At 34.5% G+C, this 27631-nt stretch overlaps 1 protein-coding gene across 3 annotated transcripts in view; it reads left to right on the forward strand.

Annotated features, from left to right (window-relative positions):
• The window catches only part of LOC117119713 (myosin-2 heavy chain-like), a 42751-nt gene that overhangs the window by 672 nt on the left and 14448 nt on the right, over positions 1 to 27631 (forward strand). For 2 of the 3 annotated variants that reach the window (XM_033264555.1, XM_033264553.1), the window contains exons 1-15: positions 1296 to 1375; positions 4172 to 4242; positions 5310 to 5395; positions 6688 to 6852; positions 7819 to 7901; positions 8261 to 8338; positions 10049 to 10103; positions 13509 to 13607; positions 15324 to 15443; positions 19388 to 19497; positions 19941 to 20022; positions 21099 to 21171; positions 23050 to 23113; positions 24031 to 24141; positions 26089 to 26296. In XM_033264555.1, the coding sequence (XP_033120446.1) occupies positions 4182 to 4242; positions 5310 to 5395; positions 6688 to 6852; positions 7819 to 7901; positions 8261 to 8338; positions 10049 to 10103; positions 13509 to 13607; positions 15324 to 15443; positions 19388 to 19497; positions 19941 to 20022; positions 21099 to 21171; positions 23050 to 23113; positions 24031 to 24141; positions 26089 to 26296 (1395 nt within the window). In that variant the 5' untranslated portion in view covers positions 1296 to 1375; positions 4172 to 4181. Of the gene's footprint in view, positions 1 to 1295; positions 1376 to 4171; positions 4243 to 5309; positions 5396 to 6687; positions 6853 to 7818; positions 7902 to 8260; positions 8339 to 10048; positions 10104 to 13508; positions 13608 to 15323; positions 15444 to 19387; positions 19498 to 19940; positions 20023 to 21098; positions 21172 to 23049; positions 23114 to 24030; positions 24142 to 26088; positions 26297 to 27631 lie in introns of those variants that run through there. The other variant, XM_033264554.1, reaches the window with a different exon arrangement.

Raw genomic sequence — 27631 nt, forward strand, 5'->3', positions numbered from 1 at the left:
GTTACGTTATTTTCAGGAATAGCGTTGTTACATCCTTAGTTTACACTTGGTTCTAATTGGTGAATACTAAAGTGAGTGTTGAGACTCCTGGTAGTTTCCCCTACTGTACCATAGTACTCACCCACTCCTTATTTTCCCCAAAAATGCACTAAGACTTATTTAATTTATTTATTTATTTAGCATTTTAAAAATTTAAATAGGCCTATTTGCAATTTCTGTTACTGTTACTATGATTCGAATTCTTTTGAGTCTCCATAGTTACTCTTACATTGTTTCGGACTAAATTTCAGTTTGTTGGTGAAGCCCGGAAGTGGGTTTTTTTGGATCGGGAATTGATAAATGATATATTATATATATATATATCTGAGTAGATTTGTAAGTTAAAAACCAGTAATTTGCAAGTTTTGGCTGGGTGCTGGGTGTCTTAGTACTGTTTTTTGTGTGTCCGCAGCCCTATCTACTACCCCATAGGGGAGGGAGCGGGTGGGGCTGTAGACAATTAGCTGTCGTCTCACTTGTAGGGTGTAAAAGTTAACCCGGTTGGAGGAATGATGGGATGAGTCAAGCTAAAGATAAAAATTAACAGACTTCCAACAGAAGCAAGAATCAGTACGATTGATGCTCATGCTTATATGACCATTCTGTCCTAGAAAGAAATAAAAGGTAAACAATCTGTTGTACAGCGTGGATTGGTTTTGAGTTAAAATTAGCTTCCCCCCCCCCCCCACCACACCCCTCCAAAAACAGAAAAAAAAAAGAAAAGAAAAAGTAAAAAAATAATAATAATAATGATAATAATAACAAAAGAAAACCTATGTCCGGTCCCGGGGAGCCGATTTTGCGTTGCCTGAGTTAACCGTTTTATTCTAACTAAAGCAAAAGCCAATAGGATATTTAATTATTTAATTGATTATAAATCCTCATTGCCGTAAAATTAATGATTTTTATATTATTCTTGTTTTGTTTCCTTTATGATAATTCAATAGGTAGCATATGCCTGTCGTAATTGATTAATATTTTCTTTTTCTCCATGTTTTAAATAATATGTTCCTAAAATTTAGTGGAGAAAGGGAGGGGGAGGTGTGTGTTGATTAATATTTTTATATTTTTTCTATTTTTTAAATGAATTTTTGTTTAATTTAGGGGAGGGGGCGGCTCGGCCCTCTTGTAGCCGCCACTGGTACAGTAAATAATTACATACAGTTACCCAAATATACCACTGGACAAAACGTACCGTACATAATACAACAGGTCTTTGATAAACAAAAAGACAAAAATCAGAAAAAATTAACACGGTAGCGCCCTCTGTTTATTATGACCATAACAACAAGGCACTGAAAAGCTTGACAAGTTGGTGATTGGATGAGTAGTTATTGTACGTAATTTAGAAAATGTCCTTTCTCCTATTCTCTAATTATTTCAAAATGCTTGCCTTATTTTCATTATTTATGTGAAATTAACCATAGGGCCAGGCGTATAGCCTAGCGGTATATTTGGGCCCAGTCGACTAGGCTAGGCCTATGCCCTAGCTAGGCCTAGGGCCCAGGGGTACACCTCCTTCTCCGAGAGTCCAGGACCAGGCTAGGCCCTAGCTAGGCTAGGCAAGGAAGGACTAGGCTAGGTCTAGGTGTGATTGTGGGTCTGATAGGCTAGGTAGGAAGGCATAGGTCTAGATACATTACTAATACTACTAGGACCCAGGTCTGTTTGTGGTTGTTACGTTGTTGTTTAGGTGTCGTGTAGGCCTAGAGCTAGCTAGGGTCTTCAGACCTGCCAACCCTTAGGCTAAGGTGTAGGCCTAGGGTCTTCAGACCTGCCAACCCTTAGGCTAAGGTGTAGGCCTAGGGTCTTCAGACCTGCCAACCATTAGGCTAAAGCTTAAAGGTCATGAAAATCTGGAGATTTTTTTAAGAATCTTAAAAAATATCTGGAGATTTACCAAAAAATCTGGAGGTTTCCAGAATTAACAAAAAGTTGCAAAAAAGTCACATCACTACAAATCAATGGCCGTTGGTGGCGACATTCGAATTGAAAATTGCTGCTTGTTTGTTGCACCGCCATGCGAGCAGATGGCGAATACATTGAATAATAACGATCAAATCAATCAAATTATGCATAAATCGAGTATGAGTATTTTTGGGGAGGTAGGGTGGCCTGTGAAATCAGGTGAAAATTACATTCGATCGGGTGAACTGGAGATTTGTTTAAATATCAGGTGACACCCGACAGGATCGGGTGCATTGGCAGGTCTGGGTCTTTTCCACCCTGCTTTACTTCCGATGTCCAGCATCGTTCTGACATTTTCCAATGATTTTTTTTGTTTCTGTAAATAATAATAAAGGTCTACAATCATTTTGGTCGCTGCTCATTTCAGCTGCCAAGTGTGCTATGCCTAATAAACTGCATTATATATGGTGCGCCATTAGGGTAACAACAGTCTACATCTTACACTGACACAGCAGCTAAGTTTTCTTTTGTCTGAGTGTCTCCTGGCCCCCTTGATTATACATAAATGTTAGGTAACGGCCCCCTTGCTGCTAATAGTTTAATCAGTTAAACTGATTCAAAATACTGTATTCAACAGTTTCACATGAATTTTAACTTGCATAACATTGTTTTCACATAGAAAAGAGGGGTAACAGGTCGAAACGGCAATTAGTCAAAACGGCAATTAGTCAAAACGGCAATGACCAAAACGGCCAAAAACCAAAACAGCAACACTTTTAGACCAGAACGGCAATGGACCAAAAGGGCAATAAATCAAAACAGTAAGACCACAACAACAATAAGTTAGAACGGCAATAAACCAATACGGCAACATTTCCAGAATGACATACTGTATGATAATTGGCAAAATGGCTATAATTTTATAATATATAATTCTATAATGGCTAATATATAATTATAAATAGAAAATGATCCATTATAAGTAATACGTACACGGCACTTGATGATGGCGAAGTCGTCGTTGTACCATAAACGGACCTGCTTGCATGATGATAAAATACAGATAATATGAGGCTAAACAATTTATGTCATGAAAGTAAAAAACAGGAAAGAAAAATTAATAATAATAATAATGGATAACACTTTAAAATAACAATTGTATACAGAATTATAAACTGCTGCCCGCGCCCGGTTGCGCTTCAGTCTTGGCATCGATTTTTGATCTATGCCTATTGCCGTTTTGGTAGTTGACATTGCCGTTTTGGTCTGATGCTGTTTTGGTACTTATCATTGCTGTTTTGGTGTATTGTCGTTTTGGTCATTGCCGTTTTGGTTTTTTACCATTTTGTCCAGAAACCAAAAGAGGAATGCTGAAACCTCCCCCCGCCCCTAAAAAAATGATGGTAAAAATTAAACTTTAATATTATTATTATATAGGCCTAGCATTCGGATTCTAATATTATAAAAATACACACTACTGTAATATTTTATTTCATCGCAAAATTCTACAAATCGAACTCGAATATTTGTATTGTCATATCCACAGGTAGAATGATTTAAATGTTTTAATCATTTTCACTCACTTAGCTATGAGTTATGCATGATATTGACAACTTAGGTAGATTAAATGTTGAAAATAAGTGATAAGGATATTTAAAAGAATGCATCTTATAACATTTGTTGTTTTCTTTAACCTAGTGATTAAAGATGTATGGAGCCGTGTAAATTTGCCAAGGACATGTGATGTAACTGGTTATATCACAGAACTGTAGAAACAGAATACTGAAAGGAAGTTAATAGGATTTTAAATTGATGTAATGATAATTGTTGGACTGGGAATGTGATGTAGGAAAAAGCATTTTTTGTGTCTATTTATATATGAAATTATAATAAACAGCATCCGTTTTAATATTCTTCAACAACATAACGTGTCCTTGTTAATGCTTGATACATTATATTTTCCATTTATTATTTATTAAGTACTTATAAACAACATATGTACATTATAACAGTTTTCATTTTGCTATGCCTATGCCCTTTCGATGTTACAGGCTTGTAGTTTTTTTTGTTTTTTTTCTTAAGTTCATTGATTCATATGATTTATTCTTTATTTATTTTTTTTAGTGTATTGATGCACCATCACTGTGATGTGTGCCGCTGTTACGAAAGTGATTTCCACATAAATATTATATATTATTGTGTTTAATATTTTTTATCTCACCAGATACATCATCATGACAGCAGTCACAAAGGCACCAGAGGTGGCGAGCACTATTGAACATCTGCAGGAATTGGGTATAAATTTTGCTATGCCTATGCCCTTTTGATGTTAGGAAGGGTGGCGCCTGCGGGGAGGGCTAGTGGGGTCAGGGTTCCCCCGTCGATGAAGGCTGCCCCCCCCCCCACCTCTGTCAGGGAGAAAAAGTACAATTCATCGGGGAGAAAAAAATATTATATATATTTTCTACATATTAGTAGACTCTAAAATCGATTAAAGAAGCCTTTGAAACCCCTCTATTGTCAACATCTTCGGGGACCTCTCACCCTGGACCACTTTTGTAACATTTAAGCAAAGTTCGACCACGCCCACTTTGCTCTAGTCGGGGAAATCTTCCCCCCTGTCTAGGGCATCGGATCTCCCGACGGGGACCTTGAGGCTCCCCCCCCCCATCGTGGAAATCCTGGCAATACCCCTGTTGCCTGACAAGCATGAAGCTACTGTAGGTACGGTATTATTCCCTGGATAGACTTCCAATAAGCACTGGTATAATATGGTTGATGTAAAAGTCTACAGCAGTTCCCAAGGTGTTGGATGGTTTAGGACCCCGTTCCACGACCAAATCCATCGAACCCGAAGTCAATAAAACGTCTGTTGTTTTATACGGCAGAGGAATAGCAGGATAAACAATCCACTTGATTCTTTTGTGAATTGATTAAGATAAATCTCCCACAAAATCACTATGTAAAGCCCAAAAAATAAAATAAAAAAACCACTTTGAAAGGGAAGGACTTTTATATGGAGGGTCAAGAAAACTTTTAATATTATTATGGAACCTCTAGATGACCGGAAATAGCACTCTCAGATTTATGTTTGAATATTATTTTAGACAAAATTTAGAGGGGAATGGCCAGATCCAACCCCCCCCCCCCCCCCCCCCCCCCCCCCCCCCCCCCCCTTTTGCCACTGTAATTTTAATAATAATTGTTTATACACATTGTTTATACCACACATAACCACATAATTCTAGTATTTGTGCACCATTTACTAGTGGCAATTTATTATATAAAAGTATAAAGAGTTGATAGTAAATATTCAGATTTTTTAAAATGAAATTTCTCATACTTTCCTTTTCTTTACTAAGGTGATCGGATGAGATCAACGCAGTACTCATTTCAAGACAGTGATGAAGAAATATTGCATAATATCTCACAAGCGATTAAAGATTTGGTAAGGTTTATACAATTGTTGAAAATAATAATAGCGTACAAATATGATTAACATCAATTTCTTCATCAATAGAACTAGGGAGGTTTCGCACACGAATGCATACGGTTAGTGAGACAGATACATCATCATTTATGATGTCATATGCCGGTTGCTATCCGCTAAAAATGTGTGGACAACATGCATATCTTGCTCACTACAAGTGAAAAATGCGTATGAAAATTTTGGATTGCTTGTAAGATCTTGGTTTTTTTTTTTTACATTTTACAGTAAGTGTAAAAAATAAATGTATGTTTGAATTCGTACATCCATTTTTGTGACATTTGAAGACAGCAAATTATGATAGGATGCACCTCATTTTGGCATATCAAAATGTCGGTGCTTGGACCTTTGTGGTGTCTGTATTTTTGGGTAGGGCTAGGCCTAGCTTGTAGCCAGGCATTTTTGGGTCATAAACAATAGAACCTATCACAAATTCTGGGCAACAAAGGAATGAGTATTATTTGGCTACCATTTTGAATTTCAATTTCCAAAACCTTACGTACTATAACTTGAGAAGCATGATGAGAGAAGAAAACGGAGTACTGTAGGCCGAGGCCTAAGCTAGGCCCTAAGCTGTGGCTTGAATTGCGAAAGACACAGATCTGAGATGTGTTTGATTCAGTGATCTGGCTAATAATGAGCATACTGTAGGGGCTTTTTATGTTGACTTTCTATTGTTTTATTGACAATTTTTATTTGGAAATTGTAAAAAGTTTGTAATATTATACAATAGAACTCCTATTAAAGATTGGTTTCCATTCAATTGCTACATGCGGGGAGCCTTTTTCCGATTGCATCCTGGACTGCTATGTTATGCACTGAAAACACTGTAGCGAAAGAGTAGCGATTTTATGGAAACCAGGCTTCAGGGGACACATTTAGGACCGAAAAAAGTGTCCCCTTAATAGGGGAGTCCCCTGAATAGGGGCTGGCCATACTGTTAAAAGTTATACTTTCCGTGGTTTTGTGGCTGAAAAAGTGTTTCCTTAATAGGGGAGTCCTCTGAATAGGGGCTGGCCATAGTGTTAAAAGTTATACTTTCCCTGGTTTTGTGGCTGAAAAAAAGTGTTTCCTTAATAGGTGTGTCCCCTGAGTAGGGTTGGCCAAAGTGTTAATAGGGGTGTCCCCTTAATAGTGGTATCCCTTATAGGGGTGTCTTCTTAATAGGGTTGTCCAAAAGGAGGAGGTTCTACTGTAGCTATATTAACCTACAGTGTTCTTTGTCAATCATTTTTTAAAATTATTTTTGTTAGGATAATGAACGTGTAAAGGTTCACAATTTACTCGAGACGGAGACTATAGCTGCTAGCTTGCTGAGAAATAAGTTGCAGTTTTTCCCGGAAGAAATTAAGAAGGAGATAACCGATGCTGTGGAATCTGCAAGGTTTTCTAATGCTGAAGAACTCAAAAGTCTACAGGTAATGAAAATGACAATATTGAGATTAATGTTGATAGTGATGATGATGATGATGAGAGTGATGATAAGTACATAGTGATCATAACGACGATTGTTATGATAACAACAATAGTGATGATAACAACAAGAGTGATGATCGACAATAGTGATAAGGATGACAGTGATGATAGTGGCGATAATGAAAGTAATGGTAATAGTAATGATAGCAACAATATTGATAACGATGATAGTGATGGTAATGATGATTGGGCCGGTCACATTCTTGTTGTGTTATTGGCCATATTTGCTCATCATGGATTATTTGTAAGAACAAGCTCCATGTAAATAGATAAATTATTCCTGCTGTGTAGATATGTTGTTGATCATTCAAGGCCTTAAAGTGATTTTCTGGCTGGATCATGGAGCTACAGTATTTTATAATTTAGGTGAGACTTTTTTATACCTTGTTTATTGAACCACCCCACCCGCCAATAATGATGAATAACAAAATTTTACTTTTGGCCAATTATCGCACCCGTCGCCACGAAAAAATAGAAATTTCAGATTTTCTTTATTTTTATTACGCCTGCCTTTGCCTTGAAATCTCCAAAAATATGGTATGTATATTTCTTTCTAATTATATATTTAAAGAATTTAACCATCCCTTTACTAAACTGTTTACATTTACCATTAAAAATTTTTTTTTAATTTTCTTCATCTGTATGTTTTTGGCAAAAATTTTTTTTTCACCCTCCTGACCACGAAACTAGGTTTAAAAAAATGTCTCGCCTTATCACCATCAATCCACAACTCTTGTAAGATTTCAATATCATAGTTACACAGTATGGTATTGGAAATTTATGTTTTTGCTCTTGAATATTAATTTAATAGTAAGATTAAAGTTGTTCCTTTTAAAGAATTTTACCAGTTTATAATTTAATTGTATAATTTATCATAATTGTTTTATCTTCTTAATTTGTTTTTTCAGGATGAGCTTAAGAGTTTGAATGATAGCATTGTCTTTCTTGAAGACAAACAGAAAAAACTGAGCAAAGAAAATGCTATTCTCCAGTAAGACGATGTCTTTTTAAGCTAAAGAACAGGAAGAAATTTTGCACACATACAAAAAGATGCACACACCAAAACAGACAAAGACCTACATCCAAACTCAGAGCACACCAATAAATGCTTTTAGCAATCTGCAGTGTCTCAGATGGCATACTTGTCAACTATAAGTGAAAAGAGTGAAAAAAAAATACTCAACACAATATTTTTCAGAGAACTCGACCACTTACAACCTCATCCCACACACCAAGATACATCGAACACTGACAGCTTAAATTTTCAGAATATATTTAATCAGATTAACATTTTAAATTTAAAAAAAAAATTATTTTATTATCATTTTAATTCTTTTTTGTTCAAAACAGTCCAGAACGTGACATGGTACGTCAACAACATGAAGAAGTTATTTCTCAACTTAACCAGCGAATGGCAGACAAGGCTAGGTGTGGTTGTTGTCTTTTATACAATTTTCTGCCTGTATAAGAGACAGATTTACTAGTGGCAATTTATTATATAAAAGTATAAAGAGTTGATAGTAAATATTCAGATTTTTTAAAATGAAATTTCTCATACTTTCCTTTTCTTTACTAAGGTGATCGGATGAGATCAACGCAGTACTCATTTCAAGACAGTGATGTAGAAATATTGCATAATATCTCACAAGCGATTAAAGATTTGGTAAGGCTTATACAATTGTTGAAAATAATAATAGCGTACAAATATGATTAACATCAATTTCTTCATCAATAGAACTAGGGAGGTTTCGCACACGAATGCATACGGTTAGTGAGACAGATACATCATCATTTAAAGCTACGTGATCGCAACGCGAGGGGATTTCGTGCAAATCAGGAATTATCGCATGTGGCCAGCAAAACATGTTAATTTCTCCTTCTGGAAGCTAAACTTGATGTCTCTCTTGTTTAACGCACCGAAGATATATCAAACCTGCGTATACAATCGTTTTTATTTGTTTCACTTTATCGTGAGTTACAAAAAACACGTTTTTAGTGGGGTAAATATTTCAAGTCGGCGATTTAGCCTGACCCTAGGCTGACTAAAAAAATCGGCCTGCGGAGGTATCATTTTAGTCGAGGTTCACATCATTTAGTCGTAGTGCTAGTCGAAGTTCGTTTTAAGAATACGAAGTGACGTAATTTTAAAGTTTTAGCTCGAACTACGACTAAAGTTCATTTTAAGAATACCGGTGTTAGAGCTTAATACTTTGTTGCTTCCTTATTTGCTTGTTTCATTTCAATATGTAAATGTAATTTTTTTTTATGTAATCACTATTATTTTTAATTATATTATATTGTAAATAACAAAAATAGATGTATTGACAATATGTCAATCAATCAACCAATCATTTAATGGCCATTCATTCAGTGATCACGCAATCAGTCAATTCAGTCAATAAATGTATCAATAGATATTGGAAATATAATCTATATCATATTTACTATTGTTTGCCCTCACTATTTACAAATTCTGTGTATCGTCTTATAATAAAACATTATTTTGCATTAATAAAGAATTATTGTACTATATGTAGTACACATACTACATATTACTCATTTTTGTAACTTGTGATGTCTACATATATTCTATTTATAAGGTATATAAACTTAAGGGTAACCAAGGATCTAGGAGCTTTCCAGAAAACCTTTGACTTGGGCTTCAAACTTTTTTTTGATGGATTAGTAATAAATTTGAATGGATTATGGTTCTGTTGAAGCTTTATCTTATGTTGTGGCCCAAAGTGTCCATTGATTTATCCCCTCTTTGGCAAAGGCCATATTGTTCCCCTCGTGATTTAGCATTCTTTGCAGTTGCCTATCTAGGTACTGTATGTAGGGGGTGTGTGAATATAAGGGAATGTGCACATTCAAGGCAAGAAAATCACCATATTTTGTGAGCTAGCGCCCGGCCCCTCACATAATTATCGAGCCTACCACTTCATCTTTGCGCCCCATCATTTCCCCCATTTCAAGTCTCTTATATACGCCGCTGATTCCTTGCTTTCGACTTGTGCGTATTGATTTTAACCTGTGTAAGTGACTTATTGAAGAATTGGACTCATGATCTTTAGATTTAAGTCCCAACACTTATACCATTGTGCCATGTCTCTTAATAAATCATTGCTTATTTTACAGTAAACAGATCACACTGAATGAAACAAGAGACCAATTGAGAGATACGAATCAGAAGGTATGTACTGTAAAATGATGTTAACAAATTAGAAGCATATTATTAGGTCAAGTTATGTCATCATTTTACATTTCAAATAATTTTCTCATACCCTATTCGACACTAATTTCTACTAGTGTTCAGTTTGTTTTGCAGCTTGTGTGCAAAAAGATCAAACAAACCTGTTTATATTATGACACTGCAAGTAATACTGTAGGGCAATCAGGGGCGGATCCAGAGATGTCCAAAAGGGGGAGCCGAGAGTTGGGCCAATCGAGACGACGCTCTCCTGTGTTCTAGATGCCTGAAAATAATATTTGAGGCGTTGTGGGCTATCATTTTTTTTTTCTTTTTCTTCCTTTTTTTTACCTCCCAAAAGGTGGGGGGGGCAGGAGCCAGGCTGCCCCCCCCCAAATCCGCCCCGGCAATGGCATACCCGTAACAAACAACTTGGTTGCTCACTGGCTATAGTAGATCTAAAGCTCTGTCCAGACTATCAAATTTTATTTGACAAAAATAAGTGACATGCCTAAATATGGTAATGATGACATAGCATCATAACCATATATAGGCATATCATTACCATATATGGGCATACAAATTTGATAGTCTGGAAAGAGATTAAGACTGAGTATATAAATTTTGTTATTACTCCTGAGGATTCTATTTTCCAAAACAGCACCCGAACGACTTGACAAAGATTGCTGTATGTTGTCATTCATCTTGTTATCTCTTAAAGTCTAGTCTTCAGTTCCCATCATGCCTTTAAAACTTGTTTTTGGTTCCTATGCTGCAAAGGAGTAGGAAACTTTGCAGTCGCTCATGCATGTGTGTCTGTACATCTGTGATGCTCACGTCATCAAATTTGTTGAAAATTTGTAAACAAGCAAACTTAATTACAAACACCTGTTGGTTTTGTAGTATTGGTCATGGAATTGTGCCCTATTGCTTGAAAATATTTTTGGATAAGTATTAAAGCAATACAGAAAAACTTTGTTTCCCCTCTCCATCCAAGACTCCAATAATCCAGCTTTATATGGTACAGTGGATTATTGATTGTCTATTTTAATGGAAACTAGATTAATTTCTTTGACCTTTCCAAATGCAACAACTATTGCTTTAGATTAGAGAACATTGTAGTCCCTAACATTTCTCCTGAATTAAGAATTTAAAAATATATATATTTGAGCTCTCTTTAAAAAAAAGTCCTGGATCTGTTTTGTTTGTTTCCTTATTTCTATTTACATCATTACAAATAGAATAATATATTGACAATATGGCTGCATAGGAACATCCCCCCTCGCAGAGGTCTGCTCGCAATAGGATTTGAAATGTCAGTAAAGGCATGTGATGGAATAAGTTGTTTGCGCACGTGTAGAAGTTTGGTTTGGTTTTAGTCTCTAATTTTGTTGAGCTAGGCACTTGTATCAGCATCTCTTCTCTTCATCCAGGAGTATGGGTGTCCAGATAATGGTCACCTGCTACCCCGTGCAGATACATGTTGAACAAATGAACCGTTTTGTAACCAAAAGGAAAGACGCTATATAAATGCTTGCTATAGTTTAACAACATAACTCAATGCACATGCACAGTGTCTTAAAAATGCTTTATAAGTTTTCACCGTTGTTATATCCCCTTTCTTTATTTCCCATAGTGCCTTCAGAATTATTATATAATATTTCCAAACCTCTAGATTTTGGTTTTACTCAAGCAAGGCATTTAATCTTATTGCTTCTCTCCCCTCAGGAACATAAATTTTTATCAGGTAGGGTTACCTGCTACTGTGCAAATATGGCAGCAACTCTTTAGCATGTTGACCCCATGACCAGGAATAGAAAGCAATCAAAAGAAATGGCGCTATATAAATGCTTGCTAGCTTTACATAACACATTCCTCCATTGTTAAAGCAAAGATGAGGCCCATTTGCAGAATCCATGTACAAGCAACCACAATACATGCACAAATATACCAGCATACCGTACACAATATTTAGGACCCAATAGCAATAAAATAATGAAACTGTATTTATCCTCTTAAATATACAAAATAAAAAAGAAAGAAGGCTTTTATAGTTGATAGAACGTGACCAAGTAATGGTGATTATAAAGTAATTATAAAGTGTAGTTATGTGGCCAGATCAAGGTCTACTGTAGTATCCGTGTTACTAGCTTTCCGGCATTTCTAAAGGTTGAATAAAAAAATGGCAGCTGTCATGTGGCTAGATCTCCCAACATAGGCCAATATCACACTAGGACAAAAATAGAATTTATATTTCACTCACAAACTTTAATCATGTATATCCATCAAATTATTTCAATCAATAGACTCGCGAGTACAACATGATAAATACAAACAAAATAATCAAAACCTTTCACCACTGCAGACTGGACCCCAAACTCAGTGCATCTCTCCCCTACGCTGACACCTAACAGTTTATCTGATCGCTGCATTGCTGCTCTATGTCGTGAACGGGTCTGGAGGGGGCAGCTGACTTTCTAAGCTGCCCCCGACCTTGTTGGTCAATAAATAAATTGAAACTGAAACTGGAAAAAGTGCGCGACCGATGGTTGAGTGCATTGACCTTTAACCTGGAGGCATTTTAGAAAAAAAATTTTTTTTTTTTTACACATTACAATTTAATGCATATATAATATTTTTATATATGTACTACTATTTTGCTATAATAGTGTAAAGATAACATTTGGTCCTGGAGACATTTGATCAAGATAATTTTCATGGTCGGAGGCACAGTCAATTTTTTTCCAGACCTGGTCGCGAACTCCATCTTCAGCCAAGACCAAACTGTATAGATACAGCAACTACATGACATCCATTAACACAGCTTCATGTGGGATATTTTAATGATTGGTATTAATAACATTAAATACGATGTATGCAACTATTAGGCATAACCTATTACAAAGTACTCATCGTACACAACAGCTAGCTCAGAGGAATGCTTCAGTGTCTAATTCAGAATTATACCACACGATAATTACTGCAAGCAACTAGCATTGGATCCACAACCACATTGTTATTCTACACCTCGCAACACAACAGCAGGAACGCAATGTGCTTGCTTGACAAGCGACACTGGACGAGAGAACGATTCATCTGGCTACAAAACATTATGTACCATCTCATTTACATATTAGTTACCCATAATTATGCATGTTGCCAATACAATACAAATGGTACAACGATACAATACAAACTGATGATTTTGTGACAATGGCCATGAGATAAATCACTGTGACAAAGACCAGTGGTGTACCTACAGGGAGGGTGATTGGGGCAAACATTTCCAAAAGATGTAAACTTCTCCATGGTTATGTTAATTCATACTGTTCAAAGCCTTTCAATTCATTCAGTGTGATTGGCAAATCTACTGTACTAGTTTTTACAATCTTTCTAATTCTTGCACAGATCGTTGACCTCGAGACGGGGATTATTATCCTAAGGGAAGACATGATACAAGAACGAGCTGATGCCAGGCAGGAGAAAAAGAGGCTGAAACAAGCTGTGGTAAGTCAACCCAGTGACAGATCCACAAGACAGGAGGGAGGAGGGGCATGAATTTGGAAATAAGGGAGGCCTGGAAAGGAAAATCAAGGATCCATACTACCTGTTGGGGAGGGGGGGCGGGGTGGTGGGTTGGTCTAAATTGGTGGAATGCAATTCACTTTTACTCCCCCCCCCCTTTTTTTTTTCCAATTAAAAAAAATTTACAATCATGAGGCCAGCATTGCCACATAAATACATTTATCGACTTTCTAAACATTTAGGCATCGCATTAAATCAATATATTGTACTGTATTTGTACATATCTTACAATAGTCACTAAAAAGTAATGTCTTCCTAAAACATGTACATCGTTAAAAAAGAATGTTGTTTTATGCCTCTATAATTTTAAATACCATGATCACTCAAAATTTCTGTCAATGATTTTTACATAACAGTAAAAAAGTGCAGTCACTCCATAGAGTGCATCTACCTCCACCCCGTTTTTGAATACATAAAAATGTACTCAGGGTGTTTGTGGTTAATTCCTATATTTTTTTAATGCTTGTGACCTTGGACATGACCTTTGACTTTTTCATCTCAAACTTTAATCACCTCTTTCTTTAGATCAGTATATAAACACTCAACAAAATTCCATGATGATCCATTTACTAGTTTTTGCAATCCTGCTATTAACAGACAAACTGACAAACAATAATGAATACATAACCTCCTTGGCAGAGGTAGTTGTGGAACTCAAGCGTCTGAAGTCTCTCGCAAATTGCTGTAGTATCTCCGCTAATTCTCACAGTCTCCCGCACACTTCCACAAGAAAGCAAAAATATTTCCCTCAAATAATGATTACTTATAAACAGGCTAGTTTATCGTTCGCATTTATTTTTAAATAGTGAGCGTTTTGCATGACGTAGTAGAATCTAGAACATAATGACGTTACTAATATATGTTGATGCGAGAACGTCAAGTTCTAGGATGCAGTTTGACCAAATCGATGTTGTGCAGAGAACTTAGGACAGTCAAGCATGAGTGAACCCTTTCTGGAGTTGTGTTGTTGCGCTAATCTAAACTCCCTATTGTCTCTGTGAAGTCAGCTGTCCATGTGTATTACCGCACGCATTTAAAATCTAATTGAAATTTGTTACAAAACTTTTTTTAAATCAGGTTTTTCGAAAGTCACCTAACTGGGGACCCTGGAAGCTGCTTGTAAAGCTGATTAATCTTCACATGACACATGATGTTTTTGACACATGTACGGGTCAACAATTTTTCTTTATTCAACCATTGTTTAAACTTACTTTTTATAGTAATACCAAGACAAATTGAAAACAGAAGCAAATGAATGTTAATGAGGTGAAATGCATGGTGATATGGGATAGAGGGACAGAGTTTTAGGCACTAGATAATTCATCTAGGGAATCCATTAATTTTATTTGTTTTTGAGTCTTTTCATACCTGAATTTTTCCAAAGCAAGTAAAAAGTTGTTGTGGATATTTCAGATGTTAGGTAATATACAAACACTCCAAAGAATTGTTGGGCTACAGTATAGCGTAAATATAAAATTCGGTGCTGGAGAAATTTTATCGAGACAAGTTTCATAGGCAGAGGCACAAACATTTTTTTTCTAGGCCTGCTGTGTAACATGTAAATGCATCTGTCTCATGTGAATTGGGTATATAAACTATGTTCCATTAAATTCTAGTTCAGTATTATTTCTTATTTAGCATGACACAACGAAAAGAACCAAGAAGCAAAAAGAAGCAAACATTGCCAAGAAGAAAGAATTAGATCACCTGCAAGATGAGCTTCAGATAAGTGAAAGCCAGTTGTCAGATATACGTAAGGTATGTATGTGGTTGAGAAAGCATTCAGGATGTTACAAAAAAGTCCTATACAATCTTATAGGAATTCTATATGATCTTTATAAGATTTTATATGTTTCTCAATTCAGGGGCAGAACTGTAAATTCCTTAATGAGGTGTGCAAGCTTCCCGATAGGGCTTTAAGCCTCCAGATTTGAGGTCTAATATCCTGGATGGGTTCAAATCAACCACAGCTCCACCATGGTTTTGAAAAACTGATTAAAAATAGGCACCCTAAAAATCCCCTGAAATGGTATTGTCAGATTCTAAAATTTTTTTAAAAAGCAGTATTCCTTGCTGGAATATTTGGCTTATTCTCTTGCTGATTCTATAAGCCACTGGACCTTCCTGGCACCCCTATTGTGTCTATTAAAAAAAAATCAAGCTTTCTGTTTGAAGTTGGCCACTTTTTTGTGTCCCTGTAAGTACCTTATCCATGAACATTGAAACTGAGACGTTATATTTCATATTTCAATTTAAAAAAAAAACAATTTTGAGTTTGACACCTGACCTTGAAATCATGTTGTTGAATTGTGGACTTGCTCTCATCAGAACTAGTTTGAGTTCATATAGAAAACAGTAATATTTAAACTTTGTGCCATAAAACAACTATAACTCACTCAAAACTAACTACAGATGTACCACCAGATCTACAATATTGCTAACCTTTGTGTTTTAGGTTTGTAAGGTCATCGTAAATTGGTTAAAAGTAGTAGTCTAGTGTGGATATATTGGTGGGTCTTAAAATGACAAAAAAACCAGCTAGATCTATTCTGTCGCATAATGTTATGGTTATTATGAAAACTATGTTATTTTAACAATGAGGCCACCAATCTGCATGCATTTTTGTTCATTTTGCAATGATACAGTAAAGTACAATGTGGCTATACATCATCAGTGTTCAATTACAATATTTTTGTAATATTTATCTGTTTCTTTTTGCATTGTTGTTATTATCTAAGTTTAAAATCCCAGTCTCAAAACGGTGCACTAGGGCTACATCTACGAAATTAGGCATCTGTAGATAAGGGTTCAGGGGCTTGAGAATTTTGTCTGAATTTCTTAACTGGGTTGTCAGTCTAAATTCTGTCTCTTATACACATCTGATTACTTATAAAGTGTGGATATATTGGTGGGTCTTAAAATGACAAAAAAAACCAGCTAGATCTATTCTGTCGCATAATGTTATGGTTATTATGAAAACTATGTTATTTTAACAATGAGGCCACCAATCTGCATGCATTTTTGTTCATTTTGCAATGATACAATAAAGTACAATGTGGCTATACATCATCAGTGTTCAATTACAATATTTTTGTAATATTTATCTGTTTCTTTTTGCATTGTTGTTATTATCTAAGTTTAAAATCCCAGTCTCAAAACGGTGCACTAGGGCTACATCTACGAAATTAGGCATCTATAGATAAGTGTTCAGGGGTTTGAGAATTTTGTCTGAATTTAGTAGTAGTACTGTATTATGTAATTTTTTTTTTTCTCAATGGAATCTTAAATCTAGAAGGAGCAATTTAAAGCAGGTTTTACGCTTAGAAAATTTATTTGCTCGTTCATGAGCATGCTCATTAAAAATTTATCGGGTATTTTTCGCTTCAGCTGGGGTGGATGCATAGGGAATGCAGACGGTGCGATTGCACCCATCCCCCCAACCACACTCTAAATTGTATAAAGAAAAATATTGTATTGTTGTGAAGTATGAGAGTGCAATTTTAGGGCACCAGAGGCAGGCCCAGATCCAGACCCTCGCACCGTTCTCCAATATAAAGTGATAGCAGTGTCTGGTGGTCCGGCGAATTCCAACTCTTTCTTTCAGAAATGCCACCTACCTAAACCAAAAATATAGACAAGATAAACTTTTTGCATTGTCTAAGTATTAATCAAAGAGGGACTGTAATTAAAAACAGCTGCGCAATAACGTACACTGTTGAGTTCTTTTATTATTAATATGAAAAAAACAAAAAACAAAAAAACAACCGGAGTTGGTAGCTTAATTGTAGATCTCTAAATCGTAAAACTTACGAACACACTTTGATACAGTACATCCAAAAAAAGTCAAAAATGACCACCGAGAGACTGAGAATGAACATGGAATCTGTATAGGAGCAACGGCATGAATGGTATGTAAATTTCAAATCAAGCAGCATTGGAAGTGGAAAAAGAATTTAAAAAAAAAATACTGAGAAATTGAGAAGATATCTAATAAGTGTATAATACTTTATTAATTGGCAAGTAAAATGTAAAGTTTTCACGCCCGTATATCCAGGTGGGGTGTTTAGAGTGTGAATAACGCACCCAACCAAATTTAACAAGGTCCACATTTCCAAGACAGTCGAGAATGTGCTGATTTTCTGTCATTTAAAAATAAAATCTTAAATTTTTACATTTTAACCAGATTTAACATTATCTACTCCGTCTGTCGTGATTCCGAAAAACACAATATATCCATTTTTGTGATTTTTGTTAAGGAGCACCCTGTGGATGTAATCTTTCATGGGACGTGATCATATACTCCAAACATTTTTTCGAAATATGAAAACATTGTGAGAGTTAAGCATTATATCCATCCACCCACCAACCTCCAATAAGCATTGAAATGTTGGCAATCAACCAATCACAGAAGACATTTATGCATATTTAATTACTTTCCCAGCTGGTGGCGGTACAATAAAATTGCATTATTATTTTTCATGTAAGAAGAACTTACAACTTAAATGTTGTGGTCATAAGATGAATTTTAGAACTAATATTAACAAGATTATTAGATTAGTCTTTTCACGTCAGCACATGCACAGAAAACATTTTTTTTTTTTTATATGGGATCTAACATGTGAATTGATTTTGATAACCAATCATAATTCTCTGTACTATTAAACATTTTAAGAATGGATTTCCTTATGTTGTGGTCGTATTAGACTGATATTTTAAAAGAAGACCATTCAACAAACAACATAAAACAAAATTCCCATGTCGTTGGATGCATATAACATATAATTTCCTAAAATTGGGATTTAGAGCAGACTTCCTTATGATTTAGGCCTAAGGAAATATAAATGTATATTTGAAAGTACAATTGAAGGTGAAAATGTGTTTTTTCTTATGTTCTGGTCACATTAGAATGTAGTATCATTAAAGACCATTCAACAAACAACATGAAACATATATCAAACGTGCATGCATATAACATAATTTATAATATTTTCATGACAGAGAATGTACTGATTATATAAGGGGCGATTGCCAAATTATTCCAGACGAAAAATCTGCATTCAAATGCGTTTTCTATTGTATGCGATAGGGTAAAGCTCGGTTTCCATAAAATCGCTCAACCTATTGGGTTCAACCTTCCCGACAAACTGTCGGCGACGGTCGCCGATGGTGTGAACGATTCTATTGAAACTGAGCTAAAATTCTGGATCCGCGTCTGAGAGCACCCTATTCTCAAAATGTTCTGCCCTCAGCCCCAGCCATGGTGGAGGCAGTGAGGTGGATCCTCACGCACCCCTTACCGCCAAATCCTGCATCCGCCCCAGTTTAGCGAAATCAGTAGTTCAAAATGTTTCTACTTTTTGCTAGATGTGCAAACAATCAGAGATCAGGAAGCAAACCGGCAGTTTTGATTCGCACAAATAAATTCGCCTAGTGTAAAACCGGCTTAAGGAGCACAAAAACACAATCACAACACCCTTCATGTTCACCCTTCTTATAAGGGAGCACAATCACCCTTCTTAATAGATGAAGGCGTATTCTATTTTGCTTTTCATAAAATAAATGGGTATTATTAATTTGTCCATATTTTCACAGCAAATTAATTACAGACTTTTAGATAACCTTTTAACTCTATTGTATGTTGTAAAGATAATTTTAATGGTTCAGTTATATTTTATCTGATAGTGTCATGTCTGTCTTTGTAGAGCATAAGGCGATACGAAACATCTCGAGCACGCTTGGAAGATCAAGAAAATACTTTTTTAGAGCAATTAAGCAATGAACTGAAAGAAAACAAAGAACTGGTTCAGAAAGGGTAATTACTGTAATAGTTGGTGTTATTATTCTTAATATAATTTGTCCTCCAATTTGTCTTCCTTCAAAAAAATGAGTATTTATTATTTATATAATATAATAATATACTATATTAGTATAATAATATTACTATGTAAAATAACATAATATCATAATATGTATTTATATCGGATAATAGTAATTTCAGTGTAATACACTACTTAGCAGTTTTAAGAATTTATTGTCATTATTTTTCAATCACCATTAGCACCATCATTATCATCATCATCCCCATCATCACTATCATCATCAGCATCATCATCATCATCATCATCATCATCATCTTCTTCTTCTTCATTATCATCATCTTCATCGAGCATCATCAAAATCATCAACACCATCATCATCATCTTTTAAATTCAGTTTTTGTTTGATAAATAATAATTTTCTTTGTTATATTTACAGAGAAGATCTTGCTGCTATGCAGTTGAAATTAACTAACAGATATGAGAGCAAGAAAATAGAACATGATGTAAACATGGCACAGGTATTGTTGTACTTAAATTATGGTCGTCTTGTCTAGATGATGGCGTCCCAAGAACATCTTTAAAAAATTGTTCTGCTTCTAAAACAAGCTCTTCGATCTATGTCAAATACTCATTGACTTGCACCCTCAACACCATTTCCACCTTTAAATGGAAATAAGTTGACCTTTACGTATACTTTGTTGTGTTTTTTATCCTTGGAATTTTGATTATAATATGAATTTCGAATAAAATGAGATAAAATGAAAAAACTTTTTGTACTGGTCCTAAATACCGGCAGTCTTCAGGCCTTGCAAGATTTAAACGTAATCTTAACAATTCTCTTGTAGAAAAATATTGTCCTTTTTTTAAATGGTTGAAATGCTTTGTAAATGAATGAATAATTGAGCAGTGTTCTATATTAGCTAACACAATACTCAGTACCAAGCTTACTGGCTCTCTGAATTTGCATATTTTGATGACTATTTATTGATGCAAGTGAAATATAAAATACATTGATTAGTTGATTGATCGAATACCTCCAAGAACTTTTGAATGTCAACCCTTAATGTAACACAATTATTTAAAACATCTGTATCCCATCATTTTCCCCTCTATTTCTGCACATGTGGTTATGATCATGAGCCAAAAAAATATAAATACGGTATTTTAAAGAACAATTTTTTTAAAGTCTTTACTGCAGAAGTGGTTTGGCGCAGTGGGAACGGTTTGGTTTCCCAACCTCGGGGTCTCAATGGTTTCAATCCCCCCGCTGTGCATTTCGCTTGAGTCCTTGGGCAAGGCACTTTATCCACATTGCTTCTCTTCACCCAGGAGTATAAATGGGTACCTGGTAGGGTTAAATGCTAATGTGCGCTGATGTAGCTGCTGCAACTTTAACAAACAATTCGTGTTCGTTCCATAGGCGTCTAATCCAATGACTGGGGGTAGTAATGTAAAGCACTTAGAGGCCTTGTTGGCATTAAGCGCTTATAAATATAAAATATTATTATTATTACATTAAGACCTCACCAGAGAACTGGCCCTTTAATCATCATCATTTAATCAAAATACCTTTTATTTTGTGTCATTTTTGTAGCTCCAATCTGAAATTGCCCAAACAAAAGTTGGTTATGACAAACTGAATGAAGAATGGGATGACCTTCGAGTAGGTGAGTCACTTGTTATTGTAGTCAGTGGTGTATCTATGGGGAAGAAGTTGGGGGGGGGGTGGTTTCATGTACAAAAAAAGCTTGCACCACCAAAAACCCCTGCTTGAAATTTGCTGAACAAAAAAATTACTCTTAAGTAGTTAGAAATCACATTATTTTGCCAGGTAACACTTTCAAACTTAATCATTGATCTTCTTCATTTAACCTTGCACCCAACCCCATTTCCCTCCACCATGTCAGTACTCCAGGACTGACTGACTTGCAGTTTCTAATGAAAACCTTGCAAATGAAATAAAAAATTAAAAATATGACTTGACATCAGATAATGTTTGTAGCTATAATCTGAATTTATTTTCGTTAAGAGCTTAACCAGTAATATTTGGTTTAATTTCACCGTAAACATTCATGTTGCAATAATATATTTATATGAGTTTCCAAGAAAGCAAAGAGCAACATGATCCAGTAACTAAATAAATCACAATATTTTGCCAAGTAATACTTCTTATCTTAATCATTGATCCCCTTAATTTAACCTTTGCACTCCAACCCCATTTGCCTCCACCATGTCAATATACTCCAAGACTGACTGTTTCAAGTTTATAATGGAAAAACTTGCAAATGAATTACAAAATTAAAAGTATGACTTAAAGACATAAAATAACATTTGTAGCTTTAATCTGAATGTAATTTTGTTATTGAGGTTAACCAGTAATAATATTTGGTTTAATTTCACCATAAACATTCATGGATTTGCAATATATATTTATATGAGTTTACAAGAAAGAAAAGAGGTACATGAACTAGTAAGTATGTAAAAAGTTGGTTTTCATGGTGTGTACATGGCATGATAAACCAACCTCTACTCTAAATGCTGTTCAAAAAAGGTGCTGGAATTTTAGTCTAATTTTTTTCCCCTCCTCCCAGGTAGAATACAAAAAGAGCAATGATGAATTTGAACCAGGAACCAAAAATTTCCATGGTAGTGCACTATACATCTAGTTCCATTTTAGTGGTTTCTACCGCTTCATTTTACCTCTTTTTTATTTTCTTTATCATGATATAATGTATAAGATAGTATAATACATACTCCAAGTATCGAGATGCATCCCATCTTGTCAGGATTCAAAATTTTGACATTATTTATGTCATCATCAGTGATGATTTTATGGGCAATATGGAACAGTTAGAGTCATCAACTGTCAAATGTTATTTAATGAGTTCAATATTATCTACTGTACCAGCAAAGCTGTTGTCTTTCATTTCATGAGGCCAAGTTTTGTAACAAAAAAATAATAGTGGGGTGTTGTAATTTGAAGCATTTAGAGGCCTTAGCATTAAGCGCTATATAAATCTAACTTATTACCTTTGAATAAATTCATCTGGTTGTAGAGGTATTTTTTGATAATTTTTTAATTTTTTGTTTAACCATTTAACTGGTTAAACAAACCAACATATTATTTAATCTTTTGTTTAACCATTTAACTGGTTAAACAAACCAACATATTATTAAACCAACATATTATTTATTTAATTATTTATTTATTATTTTATATTGAGGTATATAAAATAACTTCAACAAGCAGCTTGCAGCCTGAAATCGTTTGTTTACACAAGCAAAACAAGAAAAACCATAGAATACAATATGCTGAATCACCAAGCCTAATATATTAGGAAACAGTACATATTTTGTGAAATGTTTTGTATGACATTATTATATACTTTTCTGACAGCTTTGGCAACTTACATAAATGGGAGTACACTAATGGCTAAAGTGCCCTACTTCTAATTACAAATACTGTGTTCTTATATGCAAGATAAACAGATGTGTTAGTAATATTTTTATAAAAAATGTACCAAATTAATCTAATTCCTCCACAGATGAGGCAACAGCTGGTGATATTCTAAAGCGAGAGGGCCTCAAAGTTAAGGAGCTTGATGATGCGTGAGTAATAGATATAAATTTCCATTGTATTTTTTTTTTTTTTTTTTGGTGGTGGAGGTGGGAGGGGAAAGCTTTCTTGGAATCTAATTGGAATAGCAAACATGAGTGTAAAGTGCTTAGCACAAGGGCAGAATCTTAAGCTAAGCTTATGTCGACCTTGCGACTCGACTCAACTCAACTGACATCAACTGGCGGCCAAGTGTGAGTCACACGATTCGAGGTGACGTGAGTGCTCTGAGCTCTCAGTTGCTTTCAGTTGCTCATGTTCTATTTTGCAAGCAACTGACGACATGCGATTGATTGGTCATGTGACAGTATTGCACGCTAAAATTGTATCAATTTATTATACAGTCGGAAGCGACATAAGCCCTCGTTGCAACCAGTTGCTTTCAGATGATTGCGGTTGCGAAGTTCCAAGTGAAAGTCGAGCACTACTGGCTACAGGTTGAGGTCAGTTGAGTGGAGTTTTTGAGTCGAGTTGCAAGGGTGAAAGCTTAGCCTTAATAAAATCCAATATGAGTAAAAGATCTCAACATCAAATTTTTCATTTTAATTAAAATATTTTATCTGCATTGTATACTGTAGCTCATAATTGTATGCATTTGAAGTAATCCTGTTCAATGTTTACCATGACTGATGACTCTACATTTTATTATTGTTTATTTCACTCCATTTACAATTATTTATTCTGTAATATATCTTTATTATTTCTTTATTTTTCTTCAAATTCTGAGAAAATGCAGGTATTGCAGAATGCAAATATTTTATTATTTCTGTTGTTTTTAGGTTTTTCTGGTCGCATGACTTACTATTTTATAGCATCCTTTTTTGTAAAATAGTTTTCTAATATGTGGAACAATAGGTTGGTGTTTCAAGTGGTTTGTTAACGTTATTTCCATTGTCTTTTTATTCACTAGATTACAAAGTAAGAAATCTGAATTGATGGAGAAAGCAAATCAGACAGCAAGAATGAAGCAAGAGAATGACATGATGGAGTCACAAATGGAACAATTAGATGAGAACCATCAGTTAGTCCTCAAATTGTGTTTTACTAGATTACTGAGGCTATATATTATAAGTAATCAACATCGGGTGTATGTTACTCCATGGCGTAACTAACTTGAAATGGATAGCAAAGACAAGCCAAACCAGTCACTCGTCGCAAATCCTTTTTCAGAGATAATGGTCAAAATGTGATGGAATATCAAATTTTTGGAAATCTGTTTATACCTTTATATATCTATACATCGTGCTATGTTGTTATTTTCCCCATTTCCAATGTTAAAACAACAACTTTTAAATAAAATAAATAAATAAAATAAGAAATGCCCAAAATTGTAAACTTTGAAGGCTGATTTCTTAAATGTTTTTCTTTAAACAGCCGTATATTGAAACTCCTATAACTTCATAACGAAATGTCGGATTTAAATGATTCTTTTACCATTTTATAGCTCTCATTTTACTGTTTAACGCTGTATTAATAACTTAAAAAAAGATTTTTGCGATGAGCAACTGGTTTGGCTTGTCTTTGCCACATATATAATTTTGTAATCACCCTTTTTGCAAAGCTTTTTGTGATTTGTAAAATCCTGCCCGTACCGTTGTAACTCAGGGGCATATTATGCTGGGATTGGTCGGTGAATTATCATACGCCAGTGACTGCGTGCGTTAATATTGGGGGTCTTTACCCTCTGAATATAGCCTTGAAACTTTTATAACATTCTTCAACAATAAAATTGTTATAGTTTTGGCATTCATATAAATGTCAAAACTTCTACTGCCATAAAATAGAAAAACAAGTTATAAAAATGTTATTCAAAAATGTTGTCCAATGTCAACAACCATAGGTCTATAATATTTGATTATCACATTTTATAGACCTATGGTTGTTGACATTAGGTCTATAATATTTGATTATCACATTTATGTTGTTTGTTTTATCAGGGGTCACAATTTGGGAAAAGCCACTTGGGCAATATCCAGTTTAATGAACTTCCCTAACACTTGACTTAGTATAGTATACAGTATAATGTTTATACTGTATACTATACAGTATAAATATTATACTGTATATTACACAGTATAATATTTATTGTTATCCATTCAAAGAACAAAGAATCAATTTACATTTTATAAAAGCAAAAGAAAAATCACTTCTCAAAAGCTAAATATTGACAGTAAGACAAAATGGATAACAGAGGATAACACTTTAAACTTGTAGGCTTGTTTCAGAAGGGGTCCCAAACAAAAACAAGATACAGAAATATAAATGATATAATTATAGCATTAAACAAATAATTTAAGAATTTAACAATGATTTAAATGTACAAAATTTAAGTGCAAAACATTTTAAATTTTACACAAATACTGAAGATAAATAGAAATATAATTATTACATATTTTACTTATTATTATACAAAAATAATAAAAAATGTAAATATTCTTTTAAATTTACAAAGTATTATTATTATTATTATTATATACAATTATTAATTATAGGACATTAAACTACTTGACTTTATTTGGCATCATAAATAACAAAAAAACAATTCAGTCTGAAACAAGTTACAAAGATGCAACATTAAAAACAAATGAAAAGTATTTTTAGATACCCAAATATGTAACCTTTAAAACGAGGGGTAATTCATTGAAATTGATTTCAAGCCCAAGTTATTGGAAAGTGAACGTACAGCACTCTTAGAGTCAAGATAAACATGATTTTGAGTCGTTTCCTTCTACAGTTATTTTTGCATACATTGTTTTATAGAATTATCTATCAAAATAATGTTAAATAAACGATTTTGTTGACCATTTCTAGAACTAATACTTTGGGACATGATTAGTAAGATATTGTCAAAGAAAATGTGATTATATGGACAGACTTAAGAGATAAAAAAAACCCACTAAGTATATAAATTTGGAGAAAAATAAAATGTTATTAGAGACCTAACACCAAAATTATTATTTGTTTGCAGAATAACAGTTCAGCTTCTAGAAAAACAAATTGGCGTTTTCCGCAGCCAGTTGGCAAAGGAGAGGAAAGAACGTTTTGAACTTCAGGAAAAACGGGATGCTCTTAGCCGTGATATGGAGGAATTTCGATCCAATTTCAACAACTTTATGAGCAATGTTAATCAGAGGATAGCCAAAGCAAAGACAGATCACATGGATCTGACAAATGAGGTTCTATTCTTATTTTTTTGGCAAACTGCAGCTTTTTTCTCAAACTATCTCATCCTCCAAATTAAAAAGTAAACCATTGGTTCTGGTTATTATTTTTTATACAACTTTTAATTACTTTTGTAAGTGGTAATCCCTTCACAAGACAGACATACACAAAAGATGCTCTACATAAGCCTTGTTTACACAGCTGTTTGCTATCAGATAGGTAACACCGATGATCTCCAGTTGCACGTCTGCACGATAAAACAATTATCGGTTCTACTAGGAAGTCAATGATTAAAACTGACCTGAAAAAAATGCACGCATTGCTACTTGTTTTAAAACCCTTTGTCCAAAAATTTTTAAAATGTATTTAATTGATAAAAACATAATTTTTCAAATGATATTAAAGTTATTCAGGCTGTGATTCCAACAATGACTCACACAGATCAAACAACAATGATCTATGTTAACACCGCTGCGATGCAAAGATAACTGCGTTGATCATCGCGGTTACTGATCCGTTATGCGGAGTTAAACTCTATTTACACGGCCACTTAACACCTATATCAACGGATAAACACGATCATCTGCTGGTGATCTTCTGCCGTGTATACAAGGCTATTGACTAATATGTCTCATTATGATGCTTAGGAAATTGAAATTTTGATGGGTTGTAGGAAAAAAGTGCTGTTCATAACAGAAATTGAACCCTGTGCTCTCGTATTCGAAAGCTAGCATCTTAACCACCAAGCTATCTAATTTCACTGCTGTGTTTGTGCCTCAATGAAAATTAGTATACAGAAAACCGTAGGAAACTATATTAATAATGAAAGAGAATTTATATGCAAGGAAGTGGTATGGCTCGGTTTTTAGCCAGCTAGATACAGTATCAAGACCATAAAACGCAGTAAAAAGTAGGAATTCCATCTATGAAACGGGGGTTTGTCCCTCAAACTCTGGGTGTCGTCTTATATGTAGATTGCCTTCATGCGTATATATGGTAAAATATATTTACACAATTGTATATGAAGTCAAGTGGTAGAAATTTAGTCACACCATCTTAAGCAGAGGTTGTAAGGAAGTTTGTTTCTGGAGGAAAGATTCTTCTTGGTAGTTTTTGTTTGTTGTTAAAGCCCCATTCCCGGCAAAATTTCAATTTTTAAGAAAAATCTAATTTTTGTATAATGTTATAAAGATTTATAAATATAATACGGAATTGCTAGTTTAACTGAATTTAGACATTCCTAAGAATGAAAAAAATGTAAAATAAGACTGAAATTTGATTTTTTGTGTTCCACACAAAAAATAAATGCGGATGAATTTTTCATGTTGATTTTGCGATAGGTCGTGAGA

The sequence above is a fragment of the Anneissia japonica genome, unplaced genomic scaffold (genome assembly GCF_011630105.1).
Source record: "Anneissia japonica isolate Jap-2015-1 unplaced genomic scaffold, ASM1163010v1 scaffold472_len315957_cov169, whole genome shotgun sequence".
NCBI lineage: Eukaryota > Metazoa > Echinodermata > Crinoidea > Comatulida > Comatulidae > Anneissia > Anneissia japonica.